The 23738-nt window shown below is 47.8% G+C and overlaps 1 protein-coding gene across 2 annotated transcripts in view; it reads right to left on the reverse strand.

Moving 5' to 3' along the window:
• Positions 1-23263, reverse strand: part of TMC7 (transmembrane channel like 7) — a 52043-nt gene extending 28780 nt beyond the window's left edge. The window contains exons 1-4 of one of the 2 annotated variants that reach the window (XM_087417050.1): positions 23129-23263; positions 6709-6916; positions 5438-5586; positions 1486-1653 (exon numbers count right to left, since the gene is read on the reverse strand). In XM_087417050.1, coding sequence (XP_087273176.1) covers positions 1486-1653; positions 5438-5586; positions 6709-6916; positions 23129-23195 — 592 coding nt within the window. In that variant the 5' untranslated portion in view covers positions 23196-23263. Of the gene's footprint in view, positions 1-1485; positions 1654-5437; positions 5587-6672; positions 6917-23128 lie in introns of both variants that reach the window. The other variant, XM_087417049.1, reaches the window with a different exon arrangement.
• Positions 23264-23738: the final 475 nt, after the last annotated feature.

The following is a 23738-nucleotide window of genomic DNA, read 5'->3' on the forward strand; positions in this document are numbered from 1 at the left end:
CTAATGGCTGAGGGTGAAGCCCACGGCCGTTGAGTCTAGTGGTTAAGCGCCCAGGCCCCAGATTCACGTGCGAGAGAGAATGGCATTCAGTTCTTCTGGAAAGAAATAACACTAAAAAAAATGACAGCTGCCACTTATTGACACTTGCCACGTGCCAAGCAATGTATCATCTTATTCAATACTCATTTTAAAATTATGAGTATTGCTCAAATAATAATTATTTACAGTTTTAAAATTTTCTATATTAAATAATATAATTTATATTACTATTTTAAATTATTTACAATTTTAAAATAAGCAAATATTATTAATGAGCTAAGTATTAAATAGTGAGGTGTTATTTGAATAATGAAATATTGTCTCATTGCTTAAGTTATCACCTCCGTTCTATGGATACGGAAACAGAGGCTCAGAAAGTCTGATCAACAGCAGAGCTGGGCCTGGAAACTGAACCCACAATTTCCACACAGCAGCAGGTAATGCTTCTCTGTAAAATGGACCTATTAGAAAATGCGAATGCAGCATCTGGCATACAGCAGGCACTCAATACAAGGGTCCTGAACGAAGTCAGGGTTTCCGTGTTATTCTGATTTTATTCTGAAGTGTCATAGAATTGAAAAAGACACAAACATGATGAGGAGGATGTAGGGCCACAGAAGTGATTCTAGAGGGGGTTCTCCTGGGGAAAGGAGTAATGTGATAGAAGCAGGAGCTCTCAGGACTTAGAGAGGCCTGGCCCCGACTCCGCCCATCCACTTCCTCTCCCAGCACAGAGCCTGGCACTCAGGGGTAATCAGCAAATTTCTGTGGAATGACAGAAACCCTCCCCATTCGAATAAACAGGACACTCAGAAGGACTGACTTATGCTGAGAATTCAGTAAGGAAACACAGGTCCAGCACTTGCCACAGTGTCTGCACATGACTGGTGTTTAATAAACGGAGGTGAGCATCACCGTTACCAGAGATAAAAGTCTTGGCTAAAGTCACTGGAGCAGATTGTATCGTGTTTGCTAAATATTCCACGTTTCTACCCTGCGGTGCTCTATCCAAACGCCTTTCGGAATTCAGGAGCGGCCCAGTGATTTGCTTTGGCTAACGAGCTCTGGCAGAAATGACGGGTGTCATCTCCAGGTGGAAGCTTTAGGAGCCAGCACATCTGCCATGGCTCTTTTTCCTTTGGACATGGTGACCGTCAATGGTCCAGATAGAGGCTGCTCCATCAGCCTGGGCTCCAGAGTGAAGACATCATGGAACAAAGCCACCACCAAAAAGTGATGGACACATACTGTGAGCAAGAAAGAAATCTTTGTGGTTATTAGGCGCCAAGAGTTATGAGGTCACCCGTTCTGTGGCATAACGTAGCCCATCCTGACTAACACAGTCACCCAAGACTTAGAACATAAACATTCCTAGAGAACGAAGCATGGGAACTAGGCACACAGTGGACAGAACACTCTTCATGGCAAACCGGGCCTGAGACTCACCCTTGTCTTTGGACGGGACGAGTACAAAGCTGCTGTTGGTGATCTTGTATTCCGTGAGCAAGATTGGGAGCAAAACCAGCAGAAAGATGATCAGAAATATCACCAAATTCAGCAACACCAGAAACCGCAAGAAGGAGAAATAGGACTGAATCCCAGTGCCAAATTTCCCTGGAAAAAAGAAATCCAGACATCATTGACCAGCAGCATTGACTCACTATCCACAGTAGATTCAATCAGCCACAGTGGGCTGAAGTTGGAGGAATCTTGGTGGGGGAAGGAGAAAGAAACAGTTTATTTTTTCTACTGTTGGCTTTAAGGTTCTACTTCCCAATGGTTTAAATTTTTACCTCTAAATCCACACTCAATCTTGAATTAATCATTTGAGAATGGTGTGAGGGAGAATTCAATATTTATCTTTTCTCATATGAACATGCAATTGACTCAGCACCATTTATTGAAAAGGCTATCTTTTCCCCAATGAATTGAAGTAGTGCTTTTGTAATTGACCATAAATGTATGAATCTCTTTCTGAATTTTCTGTTCTGTTCTGTTGGGCTATCTGTCTATCCTTGCACCAATACCAGACTGTCTAATTATTGTAGACTTATAATAATACTTTGTAGATGGTGCTATAAGTCTTTCAGCTTTGTTCTTCCTCAAGTATCCTTGGCTCTCTGCTTTTCTATATCAATTTTAGCATCAGCATATTAATTTTCACACATATACACATACACATGCACACACATACACGAAATCTGCTGAGATTTTGATTGGGATTACATGGAACATATAGGTCAATTTGAGGACAAGCGACCTCTTTACAATATTGAGTCTTCTGATCCATGAACACAGTATATTTAGGTTCTTTAATTTCTCTCAACAATATTTTATAGTTTTCTGTGCAGAACTATTACATATTTTTCTTTAGATCTATTCTTAGGTATTTGATGTTTTTTGATGCTTTTGTAAATTGTACCATTTTAAAAATTTCATCTTCTGGAGTCATATATATGGTGATGGACAAACAAAAATGTACAACCCAAAATTTCACAATGTTAGAAACCATTAAAACATCAATAAAAAAAAAAAAAAAAAAAAACCCAAGTTAAGAAAAAAAAAAAATTTCATCTTCTAAATTTTTGTTGCTGGTATATAGAAGTACAATTGGTTTTATATATAGATCTTGTATCTAGCAAACTTGCTAAATTCACACATTAATTCTAACAGTTTGTCTTTTTTATTTTCTACAAATAAATCACGTCATCTGCAAAAAGAAGACATTTTACTTCTTCCATTCCAGTCATTACCCCTTTTCCCTCACCATTGTGCGTTGGCTAGGACTTCCAGGATGACATTGAATAGAATCAGTGATAATTAGCACCCTTTTTCTCATTCACAATCTCAGGGGAAAAGTTTTCAATATTTCACCATTAAGTATGATGCTTGCTGAAGAATTTTTATAGATATTTTTTGCCAGATTAAGAAAGTTCCCATCTATTTGCTATGAGAATTGAATTTTATCAATACTTTTTCTGCAGCTGTTGGGATGATCATACAATTTTTCCTCTTTATTCTGTTAATGTGGTGAATTACTTTAATTGATTTTCAAATAAAAAACCAACCTTCCACCAGATAATAATTAAATTCCTAAGGACAGACAGAAAGCACTCTGCAGAGTGAGGGTGTCTGCTTGCTCTTGGTGGGGGCAAAGAACTTATCTTCTGAGACTGAAGATATAAGAGACCCACAGTCTTTGCTTTTCTCTAAACCCAGCAACCAGGCCAGAGCAAGGAGCTTGATGATCACATCTTCACTTCCTGCCAGAGAAGTACCTGGCCAGCCAAGAAATCACAGGAGTGGAGCCATTGAAGAGAGAATCAAGATCCCAGGTCGCCAGAGAGAAATCACCATCCAACATACAAGCCACTTTCTGAATGAAAAATCTCCAGAAACGCCATCACTTAATAAGAGGGAAAGTTGGGCATGGCCACCGAAACCTTGAGCTCTGAAGCTTGACTGCCTGGGCTCAAATCCTGGGTCTGCCCTGTCCTTGTGAAACAACCTTGGGCAAGTATATTAACCTCTCTGAGCCATGCAAATGATAAATACCTATAGGAAAGGTTCTTGTAAGGATTATCTGAGATGATACGAGAAAAACGTTTAACACACTGCCTCATAGTAAAGGCTCATAGTAAAGGCTCAGTAAAGGTCAGCTTCTATTATTTTGCTCCAAACATGATGTTACAGTTGGATCTCAAAAGAAAAAGTACTGGGGCCGGCCCTGTGGCTTAGCGGTTGAGTGCGTGCTCTCTGATGCTGGCGGCCCGGGTTCGGATCCCGGGCGCGCACCGGCGCACCGCTTCTCCGGCCGCGCTGGGGCCGTGTCCCACATACGGCAACTGGAAAGCTGTGCAGCTATGACATGCAACTATCTACTGGGGCTTTGGGGCGAAAATAAATAAATAAATCTTAAAATTTAAAAAAAAAAAAAAAAAGAAAAAGTACTGGATGGTTGAAGTTTTAAGTGAGCCTATGAAACTCCTTGGACGTTATGTTCATATTCTCCCAAGAAAACAACAATAAAAAAAGTAGTTCATGGAACAGATTACCAATGGTATTTTATAGGTCTTAAAATAGTAATAATGGGGACAACAATTCCTTCCATTTATCCTGCCCCATTCCTTACAAACTTTATAAAATTTCCATTTTAGCAGTTTCAAGGAGGTGCTTGTAAATTGTTTTGCTTTATGACAGAAACTATGTAACCCTAAGAGGTATCTTCCCTGGGCTCTGCTATGTCACTCAAAGGTTTAAATGTTTTTTCTAATTTTATATTTTGGCACAACTTCCAATTTTTGCATACTTGCTATGGGCTGAATTGTGTTCCCCGCCCCCTTCATATGTTAGAGCCCTAACCCCTAATGTGACAGTATTTGGAAATGAGCCTTAGGTCATGAGAGTGGGCCCTCATGCTGGGATTAATGCTCTTGTAAGAAGAGGCACCAGAGTACGTGCTCTCTCTCCCTCTCTCCCCTCAAGTGTACACAAAGAAGAGGTCATTGGAGGACACAGTGAGAAAGTGGCCTGATCTTGGACTTCCAGCCTCCAGAACTGTAAGAAAATACATTTCTGTTTTTTAAGCCACCCAGTCTGTGGTCTTTTGTTAGGGCAGCCTGAGCTGACTAATGCAATACCACATCCCCACTCTCACCATTATGGGAAAGTAGTGATTCTCAGGATTTTCAGGGCCATGGGTGCCTTTGGCAGTCTGGTGAAGCCTAATGAGCCCCATCTTGGAATAATGTTTTTAAATGCACAAAATACAAATGGACCTACAATTATCATAAAATTAAAAACTAAATTTGTGATAGATTAATACATATGCATCTTCATTAGCACATTAAATAACAAGATCTAGGAACAGATTTTTTTTTTTTTTTTGGTGGGGAAGATTAGCCCTGAGCTAATGTCTGTTGCCAATCCTCCTCTTTTTGCTGAGGAAGACTGGCTCTGAGCTAACATCTGCGCCAATCTTCCTCTATTTTGTATATGGGACGCCGCCACCGCATGGCTTGATGAGCAGTGCCTCGGTGTGCCCCCAGGATCCGAACCAGTGAACCCTGGGGCTGCCGAAGCAGAGCAAACTTAACCACTACGCCATCGGGCCGGCCCCTCCAGTGACAGACCTAATAATGGCTATAATTTCAAAGTAGTGATGAGCACAAATGGTATTCCAAGATAACTACTAGAACTGGAAGGGACAGAAAAACATCTGTGATTTTCCTGGTGACAAAGACAGAGGTCCTGCTAATCCTAAGTGTGGTGTTGCTCCACTCATCTTGGAAGAAAGTGCTAAATTTCAGCTAGAGGTTAGTGAAAATGAAGCTGTACGTTTTTGCTGGGCACAGAGGACTTCTGCGGAGGAGAACGTGCAGAGTGTGGGGTGTGGTACCTTCTATGCTGCGAATGTCCTCCCGCCACAGCTCCAGGTGGGAGGTCATCTCTCGAGCCTTCTCTAGGAACCTCTTCCAAGACTTGCTGCTATACCGTTTCCACTGGTCCCACTCGGATAAATACTTCATTTGGGTCTCCTGAATGTCCCTGCATTAAAAAACGAGCAAGGCAATGACCATGGCAGCATCGCCAAGCCTCGGCATCAAATAAAACCCCAGCTGAGAGGATGTGGAAAACGCGGAGCCTCATACATTGCTGGTGGGAAGGTACAATGGCGTGGCTGCTAGGGAAAAGTCTGGTCATTCTTCAAAAAGTTAAACACAGAATTACCATACGACCCAGCAATTTCACTCCTAGGTAGTAATCCAAAGAACTGGAAACAGGGTCTCAAACAAACACTTGTACATGAATGTTGATAGCAGCACTATTCACAAGAGCCAAAAGGTGGAAACAACCCAAGTGTCAATCAATGGATGAATGGATAAACACAATGAGGTATACCCATACAATGGGATATTACTCAGCCATAAAAAGGAATGAGGTACTGATGCATGCTACAATTTAGATGAACCTTGAGAACATGCTAAGTGAAAGAAGCCAGGCAGAAAAGGTCACATGTTGTATGATTCCATTTACAGTCATGCGTTGCTTAACGACAAGGATACGTTCTGAGAAATGGGTCAGTAGGGATTCTGTCATTGTGTGAACATCACAGAGTGTACTTACACACACCTAGATGGTATAGCCTACTACACACCTAGGCTCTATGGTACTGATCTCATGGAACCACCATCATATATGCGGTCTGTTGTTGACCAAAATGTTGTTATGCGGCGCATGACTGTATATGAAATGTTCAGAATGGCAAATCTATAGAGACAGAGAGTAGATTAATGGCTGGCAGGGGCTGGAGGGAGGGGGAAATAGAGAGTGATTGCAGACAACAATGAGGCTTTGAGGGGGTGGCAGAGCTGCAAGATGGAAGGAGCCTGGGTCTCCGAATGACTGTAAAGTTCCCCCTTGACCCGAACCCAGGACTTTTATGGGAGCAAGAAATAAACTTCTAAAATATTGAGCTATTACATGTTTAGGTAACTTCATCACAGCAGCTTAGCTTACCCTAACTAATAAACTTTTAATTATGTGAACTCTTCAGGAAATGCATTCCATGCATAAAACACACCTCTGCCCAAAACATACATCACATGCCTCCCAAACGGCTAATGAACAGACCTTAGTCTCCGCTTCTCAGAGATGTTCAGTGCGTACTTGCGAATGGATTGGCTATTGAGGTTTTCAGTGATCCCACCCTCCAGCTGGGAGCTGTAGGAGTCTGTCGGCTTCAGCAAAGTGTCCCTCTGCTTGTCTCGGGAAGGGATGGTCGTCCTCTTGCGCGCAATAGACCGGTAGCTTGGCAATTCTTGAAGGAAATTCACAGGAGGAGAAGAAAAGCAACTGGAGTCCAAAGAGAGGCTCTCTGGGTAAAAAAGAAGAAAACCATCATTCACCCCAGGGAGCCTGGGAGCCAAAAATAAAACTTGTACAGGAGACTTAGATCTCAGAGACCATAAGGAAACCTTGCAGACAGCCACTCGCCTGGGCCTCTGACAAAAGCATTTGTATCTGAATTATTTTATTTACAAGATGATGCTCAGGGTGATGAAATCATCTGCAAATGGTTCATTTTCAGCAGATGTGTTTGCGACTATGCTTGAAGTTACATGATCTCTGAGTTCTTTGTTTAGCTGCAGCCACTAGCTAATGTGCGGCCTTGGGCAGTTATTTAAACTCTGTTCTTCATTTGTCAAATGGGGCTAGAAATATTTGCCCCAACTGTCCTCACACAGTGTAGGGTATAATGATGTATGGGATAAAACTTTGGAAAGTATAAAGTGCTATGCAAATACATAGCGATAACATCAATAACAACAATAATAATAGCGTTTAAAGAGCATTTCCTATGCACCAGGCACTGTATTAAGAACTTCACACGCGCTCATGAGATCTGGACTGGCCCTGTGGTCTGCCTGGACCAACAGAAAGCAGCGGAAGTGACGCTGTGCCGGTTCTAAGCCTTGCCGCCTTCTGCTGCTCTTTGGAGCCTAGGTGCTGCCACGTGAACAAACCCGAGCTAACGTGCAGCAGGACGAGACCACATGGAAAAGGGATGATGGCCCAGCTGAGACCATCCCAGACCAGCCGACAGCCAGAATCACCCAGCTGCCCACAGATTCTCACACATACTGAGGTAGGGACTATGATTATCCCCATTTTACAGATGAGAAAATAAAGTCATTGACAGGTTCCCCAACCCCTTGCCCAGGCCCTCAAAGCCCTGCATGATCCGACTCCTGCCCACCTCTGCAGCTCCTTAGGCTCTCTGCCCTCCGACGAAACATTTTTTAGGATTGTTCAGAAACTAAAATGAGCCCATGTTCCCTCCTCCTCAGAGCCTTTGCATATGCTATTTCCTCTGCCTGGAATGAACCTGCCCCACCTCTTTATCCTATTAGATCCTACTCAAATGTCACTTTCTTGGGGAAGTCCCTGCCTCACTGCACTATTACAAATGCCTTGTCACACATTAGCCCACACCTGGTAAGTCCTTTACAGCACTTACACAATCCGTAAAAACAGATTTATTTGGGTGACTGTGTGAGTACGTCTATCTCCTCCAGTGGACTGTAAGTTCTCAGAGGGTAGGGACTGCAATGATTTCCTCCCTATTGCAATCCAGGATCTGGCAGGATCCTTGACTCAGAATAGGAGTTCAATAAATACTTATTGGATGATGGATGGACGGATGGACGGACGGATGGATGGGTGGGTGGGTGGGGGGGTGGATGGGTGGATGGATGGACGGACGGATGGATGGGTTGATGGATGGATGGATGGATGGATGGATGGATGGATGGATGGATGGGTGGATGGATGGACGGATGGGTTGATGGATGGATGGATGGATGGATGGATGGATGGATGGATGGATGAGTGGATGGATGGATGGATGGATGGATGGGTTGATGGATGGATGGATGGATGGATGGACGGATGGATGGATGGGTGGATGGACGGATGGACGGGTGGGTGGATGGATGGATGGGTTGATGGATGGATGGATGGATGGGTGGGTGGATGGATGGACGGATGGACGGGTGGGTGGATGGATGGATGGGTTGATGGATGGATGGATGGATGGGTGGGTGGATGGATGGACGGATGGACGGGTGGGTGGATGGATGGATGGGTTGATGGATGGATGGATGGATGGGTGGGTGGATGGATGGAGGGTGGATGGGTGGGTGGATGGATGGGTGGATGGATGGACGGATGGACGGGTGGGTGGATGGGTGGATGGATGGATAACATTTCTAATTCCCCCATGCTTAGAGAGCCTGTGAGTGGGGCACTGGAAACAGAACTAGGTCTGCCTGACTCAAAAATCCACATTCACTCTACTACAGCAGGCCACAGCTGGAGGCCAAGTTTTGCTGGGCCTTGCGCAGCGGTCTAAGAAGTGAGGGCTTTCTGTTGAAGATCAGGGATGCCAGCTTCAGGACGGGTTTTATTCCTGATCCGACTTCAGTTGTGGGAAGACCACCCCGAGGGGAGACAGGACACAGGGAGAGGAGGTAGGAGGCAGCCATAATTACCTAAGCAATTACCCTTCGAGGCAGCAAAGCTTCTATGGCTTAATGTTAGATGCTAAATTGCTTGGGTTTGAATCCTGGCTCTGTCAATTATCAGCTATGTGTCTTTGGGAAAGGTACTTAACCTCTCTGAGCTTCAGTTTCCTCATCTCAAATATTCATTCGACAAATACATCTACCTGCATCAGATCTGGAGCTAGTGATACTGCAGTGAACAAGGCAAACGCCCTACTCCCATGGCATTTATTTCTGAGGTGGGGGCAGGGAAAGACCAGACAATGAATAGGCAATAAAACCTATGCCATGAGGTGATGAGTGCAATAAAAAAACAGAGTGGGATAAGGGGACAGAGGCGATGGTCAGGGTGCACTGTTTTTGACAAGGTGGGGTCAGATATGGTCTCTATGAAGGTAGCATTTAAGCTGAGGCTGAATAGAGGGAGGGTGTGAGCCCTGTGGATACTGGGAAGTGCATCCTGAGAGAGGCAGATAGCAAGTGCAAAGGCCCCGAGGCAGGGGTGTGCATGGCACATTTGAGGAAGAGCACGGAGGCCTATGTGGCTGGAGAAGAGTGAATGACCAGGAGCCTGGTTAGGCTCTTTTGTTGGTGGCCCCCAATGAGCCACACCAGTCCTTCTGTGGTCCCCTCTCTTGAATCCAGGGTGGATCTGTGACTTGCTTTAATCTTTAATCAAAGGCTGCAACAGAAGTGATGCTCTGCCAGTTTCAGACCCAAGCGCTACAAGGGCCTGGAAGCTTCCACTTTTGTGCTTTTGAAAGCCCTGGGCTGCTGTGTAAGAAGTCCGGCTATGCTGCTGGGACAACCACGTGGAGAGGAAGAGGCCCCAAGCCTCTAGGGACCACGACCAAGGAACTGGCTGACAGCAAGAACCAAGCTTATGACCCCAGCAAGCCCTCGCAGCCAGTGCCCAGCCCTCCAGGTCAGCCTCGCCGGGCACCACTGTGGGCACGAAGAAGCCATGTGGACACTCCAGCCCCAGCACACACGACACGCAGCAGAGCAAACTGTCTCCTCCGTGCCCTGCTGACTTCCTGATGCACAGAATCAGCAGGCACAATAAAACGGCTTAAGCCACCACGTTTGGAGTCGTTTGTTAAGCAACAATAGGTAAGTGGGACAGCGAGAGCGGAAAAGCCAAGGGCAGAGAGGTGGCTGGGGCCAGACCAAGCCAGGCTTCGTGGGCTGTGCTAGGACCCTCGGATGGCGCAGACAGGAGGCCACTGTGGGCCGCAGCACGTCGTGATCTGATCGTTTTAAAGGATCATTCTGGAGGCTGCGAGGCTAAGGATGGGACTCACCACAGGGGCAGCTTATGAGCATTAAAGGCGATCATATAGGTAGAAACGCCCAGCCTGGTGCCCGGCAGACAGCGGGCCCCAAGAATGCACTTAGAGCTGGGGAGGAGGACCCAGCCTACGCCTTGCTCTGAGCTGCAGACTGCCAGGGCAGATCTGTAATCTCGGCCTCTCCGATGGGCATGTTCGGACACAACGGAACAGCTGTCCCACTGCAGATGACACACAGACACGCGCCTGGAGCCCCGCCACTGGCCAAGGGCAAGCCTGCACATCTCCCTCCACCTCCCATTTCCCTGCCCAGCACCCCCTGACGATGTGACACACTTCCATTAGTAACGGGGGCTCCAGAAAGCAAATACAGGGGGCGGGGCGTGGGGGGTCTGAAGGCTAGAGGGCCCGAGCCCTGGCTGGAGGCCGCTCCTCCCGCTGGACAGCAACAAAGAGCTGTTATTAACCAGGAACAAAGGCCTTCGAATATGCAGCAGCACTGAACTCCTGAATATTCAACAACCCTGGGGTCACCGACTGGGCCGAAGCTGGAGCCTGGGCTGCTTGTCACCCACTAGCCAGGCCACCCCAGGCGGGACAAAGGCTGTCTCTGAGTCGCATGTCTCTCATCTCAGGAACAGGAGATATAAGACCACAGACCTCATCCCCGGAATCACGAGGATGGAGTTATAAATAACAAACAATATCGCCTAGGACTCACCGAGCACATCCCTGTGCCAGGCTATTCGAGGTACGCCACACGCATCACCACACTTACTACTCTGAACTGCTCCTTGAATAGAATTATCCTGTTTTACAGATGAAGAAACTGAGGCCTGGAGAGATGAAGCGCCTCGCCCACTCACACAGCTAGCACCTGTTGGAACTAAGAACCTAGCACAGGTTTTTCAGATGCCGAGGCTGCAGTCTTCACCATGAAACAATTCAACGGGCCACGGAAAGTGCTTCGCGAGCACTAAAATGCCGTGCTAATTAAAGTAACGATTTGTTTGTTCTCGCATACATTCCACGGGCAGAATATGTCCTATTTCACATTTCGTAATGACACAGTCCCTAAAAAAACCGCATTTTCAAAATGGCCATTCTCGAAGAGGAATGATTTTTCCTTTTCAGATATTCCTGGGAAGTTCTCCAACTTCAAAATAAAAAAAAAAAAATCACCACCATGCTTTTGAACACAGGCCCCATTATTTTTATAACTAGGATCCACCTCCAACTGTTTTCACACAGGACCACACGCTTTTCAAAGCGTGCCATCACCCGACGTCTCACCCTGACCTGCAGAGGTCGCTTCCAGGAGAAGGCGTCACTGCCCTGGCTTTTCCACAGGGAAACTGAGGCCCAGAGAGATGGTGGCTTGCCCAAGGCTTTGATGATAAGAGAGATTCCTGGTTCTACCCCTTCTCAGAAAAGCAGCCTGCGTCACCTCTCCGAGCCTCGGTTTTCTCATTCTTAGAGAACAAGAATGTCTCATTATAGCTACTGTCAGACATTCTCCTGAGTCGGTCCACCTGAGTGTCCCCAGCATGGCCGCTTCAGTCCTGTGCTCAGCATGTGGGCTGCCTGTCGACCGTACGCACGGGAGGCGGGAGCATATCTCAGATATCGTGGGGCCTCCACCTAGAAATGCTTAGAATCTGGTGGCCATCAGAGCCCGATATTAGCAATGAGGAGATTATTTAGGTGGGAAGATGACTAGGTAATTGCGGGAGGTGTGGGGGCAGGGGCAGGCCTAACTCTTCTCTGGTCTCTGGTATTCTTCCAGCTTAAGGACAAAGTTAGTCTCTCTGAGGCTGAGAGCAGTGTCTTGCTCACAGAAGGCCCTCCAAGTGAAGAAGGAAGGAATGAAAGGGCAGAGGCAGACGCATCTGCAGAGCATGCTTAGATCCCAACTTTCTCAGCAGGTCTTTCCACAGGACACAAAATCCTACCAATGGGCACAAACACTCCCAGGAGGGGGGCACAGACCAACTGTGACCTAAATGGCACTAAAACCACCACCAGCCTCCCTCACGGGCTTGCCAAGAACCTAGCCCAACCGTATTTGGTGCTGGGTTCACTTCCTACTCACGGAATCATGGAAACTCTGGGACCTTCTGGGTCATCTGGTCCAGGCATCTTGCCAGCTACCATGGGAATTGGTTCTGTCTGACAACTTGCATGGCACCCCTCTCTGCACGGGACTCTGGGTCAGGGGCTGGGACTCTGGAGAGGACGAAGGTTTGCAGACTTGCTTCCTTCCTCAATGAGCGTTGCCCCCACTGCACTCATCCCTGTCATTATTCCATCCTCTGCCCTCATTGTTTACTCGTGTGTTGTCTCTGACCCTCTCCCCCTCCCATTAGATTGTAACCTCCATGAGGGCAGGGACCCCATTTCTGTCCTTCATCACTGAGTCCCCAGAGTCTAGCATGGAACCTGACACACGGTGGATACTCAACAAACACCTGCTGAATGAATGAATGAACAAATGAACGAATTTGGTGCTGGAAATACAGGCAACAGTGGATCACCCACCAGGCAGACCTAAGTATGTGCTTAGCACGCCAGCAAAGCAGGGGCACCAAAAAATGAGAAAAAGATTTAAGGAATGTAAGCAGTGAATATGATTCTTTTCTATAGGGGTGATATATTTTTTTCACAATTGAAAAAAATTTTAAAGGAGAAAAAAAAAGCTACCAAAAAATATTGGTTGAGATGTTGACCATATATTACATTCTTCTTATTTCCAGAAGAAATTCCTCTCTCCCTGTTTCCTTTACAAACCAGCCCTACGAGAAACGTGCTTTGTTGCTATTTCTCAAGAAACGTTCAAATGGCACGTGCACACCAGTTTGATATCACCAATAAGGCAGTGCAGACATCGATTTCAGAACTTTTTGGACTTCCTTTTACTCATAGTCTACGGTTTGACGTTGTTTTTATTTCGGATGCTAACCCGACGTGGGGCACCAGAGTAATCAGCGCTCACAGCCAGCAAAGGGTCTTATCAAGGGGTCACAGTCCAGCGGATCTAGTTGAAGCTGCTATGACATCCCCACCAAGTGTCCGAGGCCAGGGACTCATCACCCCCTAATTCCTGGAAAGGCCACCCTCCACCCATTCATCCATTCACTCACATACTCGGTCACTTGAAAACATTTACTAAATAATTGCTATGTGCCAAGCACTGTTCTCGGACTGGAACACAGCCTTGAATACCACACAGAAATTCCCCTCCTTTATGGGACTTCTAGCTGGAGGAGACAGATGGTAAACAAGCGAGAATACTATATTTCAGATAGTGATGTGTGTGGAGAAAGATAAGACAGGGTGGGTTTGAGCAAAGCCTGAAGGAAAGGAGGGCAAGAGCCACAGAGTGATCTGGGAGAAGAGCAAGTGCAAAGGCCCTGAGGCAGGACATTGTCCAGCCAGTTCGAGGAAGGAAGCAAGGCCAGTGCGGCTGGAGGAGAGGGAGCAGGAGGAGAGTGATGGGGTAGAAGGTTAGGGGGGAAACAGACCAGACCACACAAGGCCTATGGGCCATAGTGACGACTTTGGCTTTTAGTTGAGTAAGGTGGGAACTATGAGGGGTTTTGAGCAGAGGAACGACATAATCTGACTCAGATTTAACAAGAGCTCTCTGGCCAGCCCTGTCGCTATTTCTGTCCTTGAGCTGTGCAGGTTGGCATGGCTATGTCCCATGCCAGGGCATCATGTGTCAAGCTGCACCGTCCTTTGGCAACAGTGGAAATGTTCTTTATCAGCATTGACCAATTACTACTGAGCAAGTGAAATGTGGCTGGTGAGAGTGAGCAAGTGAATTTTTGATTTCATCAGAGTGTCTTAAATTTACAATTCCATAGCCACATGTGGCTAGTGAATTGGACAATGTGGACGGGCCTCATTCACAGGAGCCCAGAGCCTAGTCTGAGAGGGGAGGAGCGAGGGCCCTTGGGAGCCTCTTCCATCTGCCAGACTTCAGAACTGCAGGGCTGGGAGGACACCCATGAGTCACCCACCTGGCACCTGGGTGGGGCCTGGGCATTGGCTGAGTCCAAGGCTTTATGACCAGACGAGCAAACAGTTTTTAGGAGCAGTGACTAACTGGGTAATCAGAGCCACGCTGGGCCCAGAACCCAGGTCTCCTGTTTTTCAAGCCAGTAGAGCATCCGGTGGGCTGTCTGGAGCAGTCACTGTGATTCTGTCTGTCTGAGGAGGCTACATGATGGTTGAGAACACAGCCTCCAAAGCCCGCTGCCTAGATTCAAATCCCAGCTCCATGTGCCACCTGTGCAACCTGGCAAGTGTCTTGACCATTCTGTGCCTCAGTCTTCCCACCTGTAAAATGGGGATAGTAGTTCCCACCCGGCACAGCCATCCTGAAGTTAGATGGCTATTATATGTAAAGTGCCTAGAAAAGAAGTCAGCAAACCTCTTCTGTAAAGAGCCAGATAGCACCTACTATTTACTACATGGTCTCTGTCACGACTATTCAACTCTGCCATTGTAGCAGAAAAGCAGCCGTAACCCATAAACGAATGCACACGACTGCTATTTTTGCTGTTGTTGTGGTTAGTGCTGTCGAGTTGATTCCGACTCCTAGGACCCTGTGGACAGCAGAGCGGAACCCTGCCCGGTCTTTCTGCAGCATCCTCTCACCTTCCGGCGCTCTATCAGACAGTGCTTTGCTGCTGCTCACAGGGTTTTCATGGCCAATTTTTTCGGAAGTGGGCGGCCAGGTCCTTCTTCCTAGCCTGTCTTAGTCTGGAAGCTCTGCTGAAACCTGTCACCATGAGTGACCCTGCCGGTATTTGAAATACTGGTGACATAGCTTTCTGCATCACAGCAACACGCAGCCATCACAGTACAACAACCGACATCCAGGTGATGTGGTTCCCTGACTAGGAAATGAACCCGCGCTGTGGCCATGAGAGCACCGAATCTTAACCACTAGACCACCAGGGCTGGCTGACCGTGTCCTAATAAGACTTTATTTATAAAATTAGGTGGCGGCCCCGATTTGGCCTGTGGGCAGTAGTTTGCACACCCCTGGTTTAGGGCCATGCCCGGCCCATTGTGCTACACACGTGTAGGCTGTGACCCTGGTTATTTATTGACGAACTAAACGTACAGGAAGATTTTATATTTGCTGTGGCGGATCTTCTTGCTATGGACCAAGCCACTCCTTATGTGGAATGTTTATCTTCCTTGGCAAGGACTTCTCCAAAAAAGGTTTCCAACATTCCCGGAAGCAGCAATAATTACAACTAGGCTTTCCTGAGCCTTGAGCATGCACCATGATTATGCCAAAACCTTTACATACTTATCTCCTGTCATCCTCACAATTACTTTATCTCGCAGGTCCTTCTTATGTATTACCCTCATTTTGCAATATGGAAAGTTTGAGAAGATAAGGACTTTGCCCAAGGGTGAGCGGAGGTCTGAACTATGAGAGCAGAGATCTCAGCCTGTCTCATTCAATCAGACACCCCTGGCAGTTAGCATGGGGCCTGGCCCACAGATGCTGCATAAACATTTGTCAGATGGATACACGGACACACTGGCTCTAGATTCACAACATCAATGTCCTTCTGTCTCAGTAGCTTGTCAAGTAACTTCTCAGAGCCTCAGTTTCCACGGGGGTAAAATGGGCACATAGCACCTACTTCATTGAGTTGCTGTGAGGAATTCAAGAAAGTTACACACTTGAGTCCAAAATCAAACAGCTGACCTGGGCCCACCAGATCCTTAGGAACTGGCTCCTGCTCGCCTGACCCCGTCCTGTCTCCTCCTCTTCCAGGCTCCAGATTGAGGCCTCCTCAGATACACCAAGGTCATGCCCACCTCCAGCCCTTTGCTCTCCCTGTCGCCTCCCTCTGAACGCTCTTTCCATCTGCATGTCATAGTCACCTGCACTGGCTCCTTTACATCCTTTGGCCTTGGCTCAGAAGTCCCCTCCTCAGTTAATCTCCAAAATATATAAAGAACTCACACAGCTCAATAACAAAAAAAATAACAACCCAATTAAAAAATGGGCAAAAGATCTGAACAGTTATTTTTCCAAAGCAGACATACAGATGGCCAACAGGCACATGAAAAGATGCTCAACATCACTAATTATTAGGGAAATGCAAATCAAAACCACAATGAGATATCACCTCACGCCCGTGAGAATGGCTATAATTAACAAGACAGGAAACAACATGTGTTGGAGAGGATGTGGAGAGAAGGGAACTCTCATACACTGCTGGTGGGAGTGCAAACTGGTGCAGCCACTGTGGAAAACAGTATGGAGATTCCTCAAAAAATTCAGAATAGAACTACCATATGATCCAGCTATTCCACTGCTGGGTATTTATCCAAAGAACTTGAAAACACCAATGTGTAAAGATACATGCACCCCTGTGTTCATTGCAGCGTTATTCACAATAGCCAAGACTTGGAAGCAACCTAAGTGCCCATCAAGGGACGAATGGATAAAGAAGCTGTGGTATATATACACAATGGAATACTACTCAGCCATAAAAAGACAAAATTGTGCCGTTTGCTACAACGTGGATGGACCTTGAGGGTATTATGCTGAGTGAAATAAGTCAGAGGGAGAAAGTCAAATACCGTATGATCTCACTCATAAATAGAAGATAAAAATAACAACAACAAACACATAGAGGCAGAGATTGGATTGGTGGTTACCAGAAAGGAAGGGGGGAGGGAGGAGGGGGAGAGAGGTGATTCGCACATGTGTGTGGTGATGGATTGTAATTAGCCTTTGGGTGGTGAACATGATGTAATCTACACAGAAATTGAAATATAATGATCTTCACCTGAAATTTATATAATGTTATAAACCAACATTACCTCAATTAAAAATAATAATAATAATAAAACACACACAACAAAACAAAAACAACAAAAAAGACGTCCCCTCCTCAGAGAGACCTTGCCGATGGCTCCATCTAAGCAGGCCCCTCCTCCCTTTCCATCACATCCCCTGCTTATTCCCTTCTCTGATGTGATGGTTAGCTGCAACTACCCTATTTTCCTCTCTACCTGTTTAGTGACTGACTAGAAGCTTCGTGAAAGCACGCCCCTTGCCTGCCTCCTTCACTCCCAGACCCCACGCCTGGGCCTGGTGCTGGTGGCTCAGGAGCATTTCCCTTCCTCCTCCTCTTGGCGGGGGGAGATGAGAGCCCCCCCACTAAAGATCTGGGTGGTCCCCCACCCAAACAGCGCTCCTCTAAAAAGCAACCAGATTGCAACAAAGGTTACAACACTGGGAAGTCATTTCCCTCTTTTATTCCTCTCAATTCTGCACTTCCTGAAAAAAACAAAAACAAAAGAAACCACTGAGGGCCTTTGGGCCGAATCGGGTCTGAGTTGCTGAGCAGAGCCCGGCCTCTTTGAGACAGAGGGGAAAAAATCACTCCAGTCTGAGGGCCGGCTCACTGGAGAGTCGCTGTGGCCTGAAAATGGGCATGCGGCTCTCGCTGTGTCCAAACCTACCGCAGATCCCTCCCTCCTGGGACGCCTTGAAGGTGATGAGTGACCTGGGTGAGTGGGCTTAGCAGATAAGGGGGGAAAAATAAATACCGCAGGTCGAACGGTTACTTGTCTCCGAGTTTAATACAATCTATTGGATTGAAACAGGCCAAAGAACAGCTAACTATATAAATATCTAATAGCATATCTCCAGAAAGTATAGGCACACAGCACACGTAGTCATCAAATCTTATCATATTCGGGCTACAGAGGGCCCAAATAATAAGAATAAGAATAAGAATAATGCTAACAGCTACCATTTGAGTGCTCAGTGCCCGCCAGGCATGGTGCTAAGTCTTTGATGTGCTCATCTCATTAAATCCTCTCAGTGACCCCAGCAGATAGGGGCGGGATTATCATACCCATTTTATAGATAAGAGGACTGAGGCTCAGAGAGGTAACAGGACTTGCTCAAGGCCACAGAGCTGATAACAGGCCAAGTTGGGATTCGTGCCTGGGCCAGGCAGGCTCCATAAATCTGCCACCAGAGGTTCTCTTCATTTAACAACAAAAAATCCAGTTCCAACTCTACTCACAGGAGGTGTCTAAAGGGGCTGTATCGTTTTATCACTTTGCCCTTCCAGGTGTTCCCTGCTCCAAAGGCCCAGACCAATCCCACCCTCTGACAAGTGGGTCAAGTCAGAGTTCCCCAGGTCCCCTCGGGAGAGCAGTGCCCTCCGAGGAGGAGGGGGGAGGCCAGCGGCTCTGCAGCCGTCACATAGGTTTTGATTTTGCCCTGCCGTCACACGACGTGATCTGGCCATCTCAGTTGAGTCACTTTGGCTCCCCCGCTGAACAAGGGGCTAATGGTCACAGTCACTCCCCACAGAAGGGTCAGGAGTCCCTGAGATCGGCGATTCCTCAAAAAGTTAGACACAGAATTACCATAGCATCCAGCAGTTCCCCCCCGAGGTGTATGCCCCAAAGAACTGAAAACAGATGTTCAAACAAGAACTCGCATCTGAATGTTCACAACTGCATTCTTCCCAATAGCCAAAAGGTGGAAACAATCCAAATGTCCATCAACGGACGGAGGGATAAACAAACTGTGGTACATCCATACAATGGAATATTATTCAGCCATAAAAAGGAAGGAAGTACTGATACCTGCTAAGGCATGGATGAGCCTCGAAAACATTGCTTATGCTCCATGAAAGACGCCAGTTGTAAAAGGTCACATATTGTCTGATTCCATCTACATGAAATGTCCAGAACAGGCAAATCCATAGAGATGGAATGCAGATCGGTGGTTGCCAGGGCTGGGGGAGGGGAAACAGGGAGTAATTGCTAGGTAATTACTGGGTACAGGGTTTCCTTCGGGGGTGATGAAAATATTTCGGAACTAGATAGAGGTGACGGCTGCACGACATTGTGAATGTGCTAAACGTCGCTGAACTGCACACTTTCAAATGGTGGATTTTGTGATGTGAATTATGCCTCAATAAGAGAAAAAGTCACTGCATGCATGCTAGTTGAAGATGACCCAGTATGAGGTACTTAGTGACTCGAATATTGCAAACATTTGGCAAAAGGGAAAAGCCATGAAGAGTCACTCCATTCGACAAACACAGAACATGCCAGGCACCATGGGGCTGAGGGGCTGAGGTGGACAAAATGTCTCCTGCAGGGACTTGAAACAGGGCGGGGTCTTTGCCTCTTGGAGGAGGTGACACTCAAGCTGAGATCAGAAGCATGAGGAGCCGGCCGCAGAAGGGCAGAGTGCAGGGCGTGCCAGGCAGAGGGAACAGCGGCTGCCAAGACCTGAGAAGGGAAACGCTGGGAGGGACTAGCGGGGGGCTGGGCCTGGGGGGAGGCTGGGGAGGTAGGCAGAGGCCGGCTCAGAGCGACAATCCTCTCGAGAGGCCCTGGGACAAGGTGGCCCTCCAGCCTCTACTCCTATCAGAGCCCCCACTTGGTAGATGGGGAAACTGAGGCTCAGAAAAGGAAGTAACTTGCTCAAGGCCGTACAGCTTAAGAGGCTAAGTCAGTGTCTGAACTCTGGTCTGCTCAATTTCAAAATCCCTGCTCTTAAAAACAATACAACGTGAGAGACTCAAGAATACAGTTCAAGGAATACTTTGACAGGGCGAGGCCAGCGGGCTGCGTGGGCACGGAGAAGGGGCACGAAGTCCAAACTGCGGGAGGGGAGGTGGTCAGGGAAGGCTTCTGGGAGGAAGTGACAGCAGACGGAAAGAAGAGAAGTGGGGTATGCCTTCTAAGGAAGTAAGACAATGGCCCCCATGGTAGAGGGAACAGAAGGAGGTTTGCGGGTTCAAGAAGCAGTGTGGGGACCATCAGGCAGGTGTGGGGGCAATAGGGAGCTAAGACAGCAGCCAAACCATGAAGAGCATCCACTCAACTGATATCTATTGAAGGCCTACTATGCACCAAGCACTGTGCTGAGCATTGGGACGCAGCGGTGAGCCAACCAGGCCCAGCCCCTGCCCTGCTGGAGCTTATCTAGCAGGGGAGGCAGAGACTTAGCAACAACAGTGAACACTTCCACGGCCCGTGGCAGCCAGTCACCAGGACGGCCCCCAGTGATGCTCTCCCCGCAGTATCTTGACATTCAAGCCCTTATCTAGGCCCTTCCACACTGAACAGGGCAGACCCATGTGACCAATAAGATACTGCAGAAATAACACAGTGTGATTTCCGAGACCAGATCATAAAGGATATCACAGCTTCTGTCTTGCTCTCTCCTGGATCATCTGCTCCAGGGGGAGCCAGCCGCCATGTGCCGAGCCTCCGGGAGGCTCCCTGGAGGGCAACTGAGGCCTCCCGCCAACAGCCAGTGTCGAGCGCCATCCATGGCAGCAAGTCATCTTGGAAGGAATCCTCCAGCCCCAGGCAAGCCTTCGGATGAGTGCATCCCTGGCTGACACTGCAACCTCACGAGAGACCCTGAGCCGGAAACACCTGGAGAGGTCACTCCCAAATTCCCGATCCACAGAAACCGTGAGAGAAATGATTCTTATTGTTCTAAGACACTAAGTTTTGGGGTAATTTGTTACACAGCCTAGATAACTAATACAAGCACTTACTAAGTTCTTTATGTAAATTAACTCTCTTAATCCTCATAATGACCCCCTGAAACAGACACTATCATTATCTCCATTTAACACATAGGGAAACTGAGGCACCGAGCCTTACTCAGACAACACCAGTAAATGGGAAAATGAAGATTGCATCTGGGAAACCAGAGTCTAGCCTCACAACCAGTGTGGCTGAGGGGACGTTTCATTTATTCATTCATTCATTGAACACATATTTAGTGTCTACCATGTGCCAGACACTGTTCTAGGTCCTAGGGAAAAAGACAAAGCCACTGCTGTTCATGGCACCCACATTCGAGAAGGAGAAACAGCCAATGAACAAGGGAACAACCAAACCAGATGACTTCAGTGGTGGAAAGTGCTGTGAAGGAATAGGCAAGGCCACTGATCAGGGGAAGAGAGGCGGGAGGCACTTCTTTAGACAAGATGGCTCCAGAGGGCTGCCTCTCTGCCGTGACACTTGAGCAGAGACCTGATAGGAGGAGGAAGAGGCTGCCATATGAAGATCAAAGAGAAGAGCAGATGCAAAGGCCCTGAGGCAGAAACGACCTTGATACGTAGGGGGAATGGGAAGGCAGTCAGTGTAGCTGGAGCAGGATGGGTTAAGGGAAGGTCATAGGGGATGACCTGGGGCGGGCCTGGAGAGGGGTCCAATCATAAGGCCCGTTGGCCACCACGGAAAAGCCTGCGTTTGTTCTCAGAGCCGTGGGAAGCCACTGGAAAGTTTTAATTAAGAAGGAGAGCGGTGTGAACTGTTTTATCCTTTAGAAGGATGCACATTCCCCACTCTGTAAACCAGGCCCCTTCATCTCCTGCCCCACTTCAGCTATCTTCCATGATGCCCATACAGCAGGACATGGTTTAGAAAGTGCTACAAAGTTACAAATATGGTCCCTTCTGAGCCACCCAGGCCGGTGGGTACAAGGTCATAAAACATCATCTGTCGAGGGATGGGGGAGACCTTTCAGTCACAGGGGTCACCTATGATACCCAGAAAAAGATGCTTAGAGAACCCCCCTTAAACACCTAGCAAAGATCCAAGAAAGAAGAATCTCACGCCTTCTGTATGCAAAGCTAGGGCTGGCATCTTAAATGTGATGGATTGTGCTAAAACAGGAGGAAGATAAATAGAAACCAATTAGAAAAATACGTGAATCGACATTATTGAAAGGCTGAAATTGAGCTGATGACAGCAGTATTAATAACAAGCTGGGAAAAAATTAGCATCAAATCTGATCTGACTTCTGTTTTCTATTTCCGGAGCAAGTTCCCCGAGTTTGGGTCTCTCTAGATGTCTTTTCTTCTTCTTTTAAATGTTGAGAACAATCCAATCAGAAAGGGCCAATGCCCAAATCTACAGTCACGTTCCACTGTAAATCCTTGTAACAAAATCTCTGTTCTCAAATTGAAATAGAGAAAATGCTGCAGATGAAGCTCACAGCAGGCTCTAGTCTTTTGCTAGGGGCAAACTCAGCTACAAACGCTACAAGGAAGCCCGCCAGGGTGCTGGCAACTTTTCTATCTTGACTGGGTGGTGGCTGTACACATTTATGTAAAAATTCACAAAGCTGTACACGTCACTGTAACTTTTACCTAAGAAAATATAATACTTGGCCGGCTACCATTCATTGCTTCTTTCTATGTACTGTGCTGGCACTTCACACATTTTTCTCTCCACGAATCCCAACAACATCCGATTCCCATTTTCCCGCTGAAGACCCTGAGGCTCAGAGAAGGCAAGCCACTTACCAAAGATCACACAGCACTAAACAGCCAGAGGCAGAATTCAGTTCCCAGCCCGTCTAATTGTAAAGGCTGAAATGTCTGGGAGGCAGGCACCTCGTACCAGAATGCGAGGGCTGGCGGGGATCTCACGATCTTTTCATTTAACAGATAGAGTTAGAGACCGGCCCAGGATCCCCAGACCGGCCAGGAACGGGAAGGCAAACCCACTACGGTCGGGACTCCCACTCCAGTGCTCCTTGTGGCAGGGCATGCGCCCTGTGACCTGGATGAGGACGGGCTGGAGGAGGGGGAGCAGGGACGAGAAAGATCGCTTTCCCCCAAAGGCAGGGGGCCGGGCGGGGAGGGGGGAAGGAGCGGGGCCGGCCGGAGCGCGGCGCCCGCCGCCTACCTTGGTGCGCGAAGGGCTGCCCGCCGGGCCGGCCGGGCGGGAGCGCACTGGCGCTGGACTCGCTCATGGCCGCGCCCCGCGCCCCGCGGAGGCCGCCGGAGACGCGCTCGGCACCGCCGCCGCCTCGCCGGCCGCCCGCCCGGAGCCGGGATTCCAGGTCCCGCCGACGTCACAGGGGCGGGGCGGGGCGGGGCGGGGCGGGGCGGCGCTTCCCACGCCCGCCGCCGCGGGACCCCCGGGCGGGCGCGGCCGGGGGCGCGAGGGAGGCCCGCGGCGGCTCCGTCCAGCGGCCGTGAGAAGGCGCCGCCTCCCAGCTGTCTTCGTAGACCAAAAAGTGTGTAATTGAAATAACCCAGACGCCAAAAGTGTGTATCCAGCAGGTTACCATTTGGGTCCAAAAAGGAATAAAAAGAATATGTTTGTGCCTGTCTGTAAATGCGTGAGATACCCTTCCAGTGCGGAGCCGGGAGGCTGGATGTGAAAGGCGTGAGGATTTTCACTACATGGCGTATTTGTCTCAAAACATCAAATTAAAAGTAAGTGCCAAGTATAAATCGATGCCAAATAATTAAATGTAACTGTATATATATTTGTATATAATACAAGTAAT

This window comes from Ceratotherium simum, chromosome 26, assembly GCF_057802395.1.
Source record: "Ceratotherium simum simum isolate JZ-2026a chromosome 26, ASM5780239v1, whole genome shotgun sequence".
Taxonomy (NCBI): domain Eukaryota; kingdom Metazoa; phylum Chordata; class Mammalia; order Perissodactyla; family Rhinocerotidae; genus Ceratotherium; species Ceratotherium simum.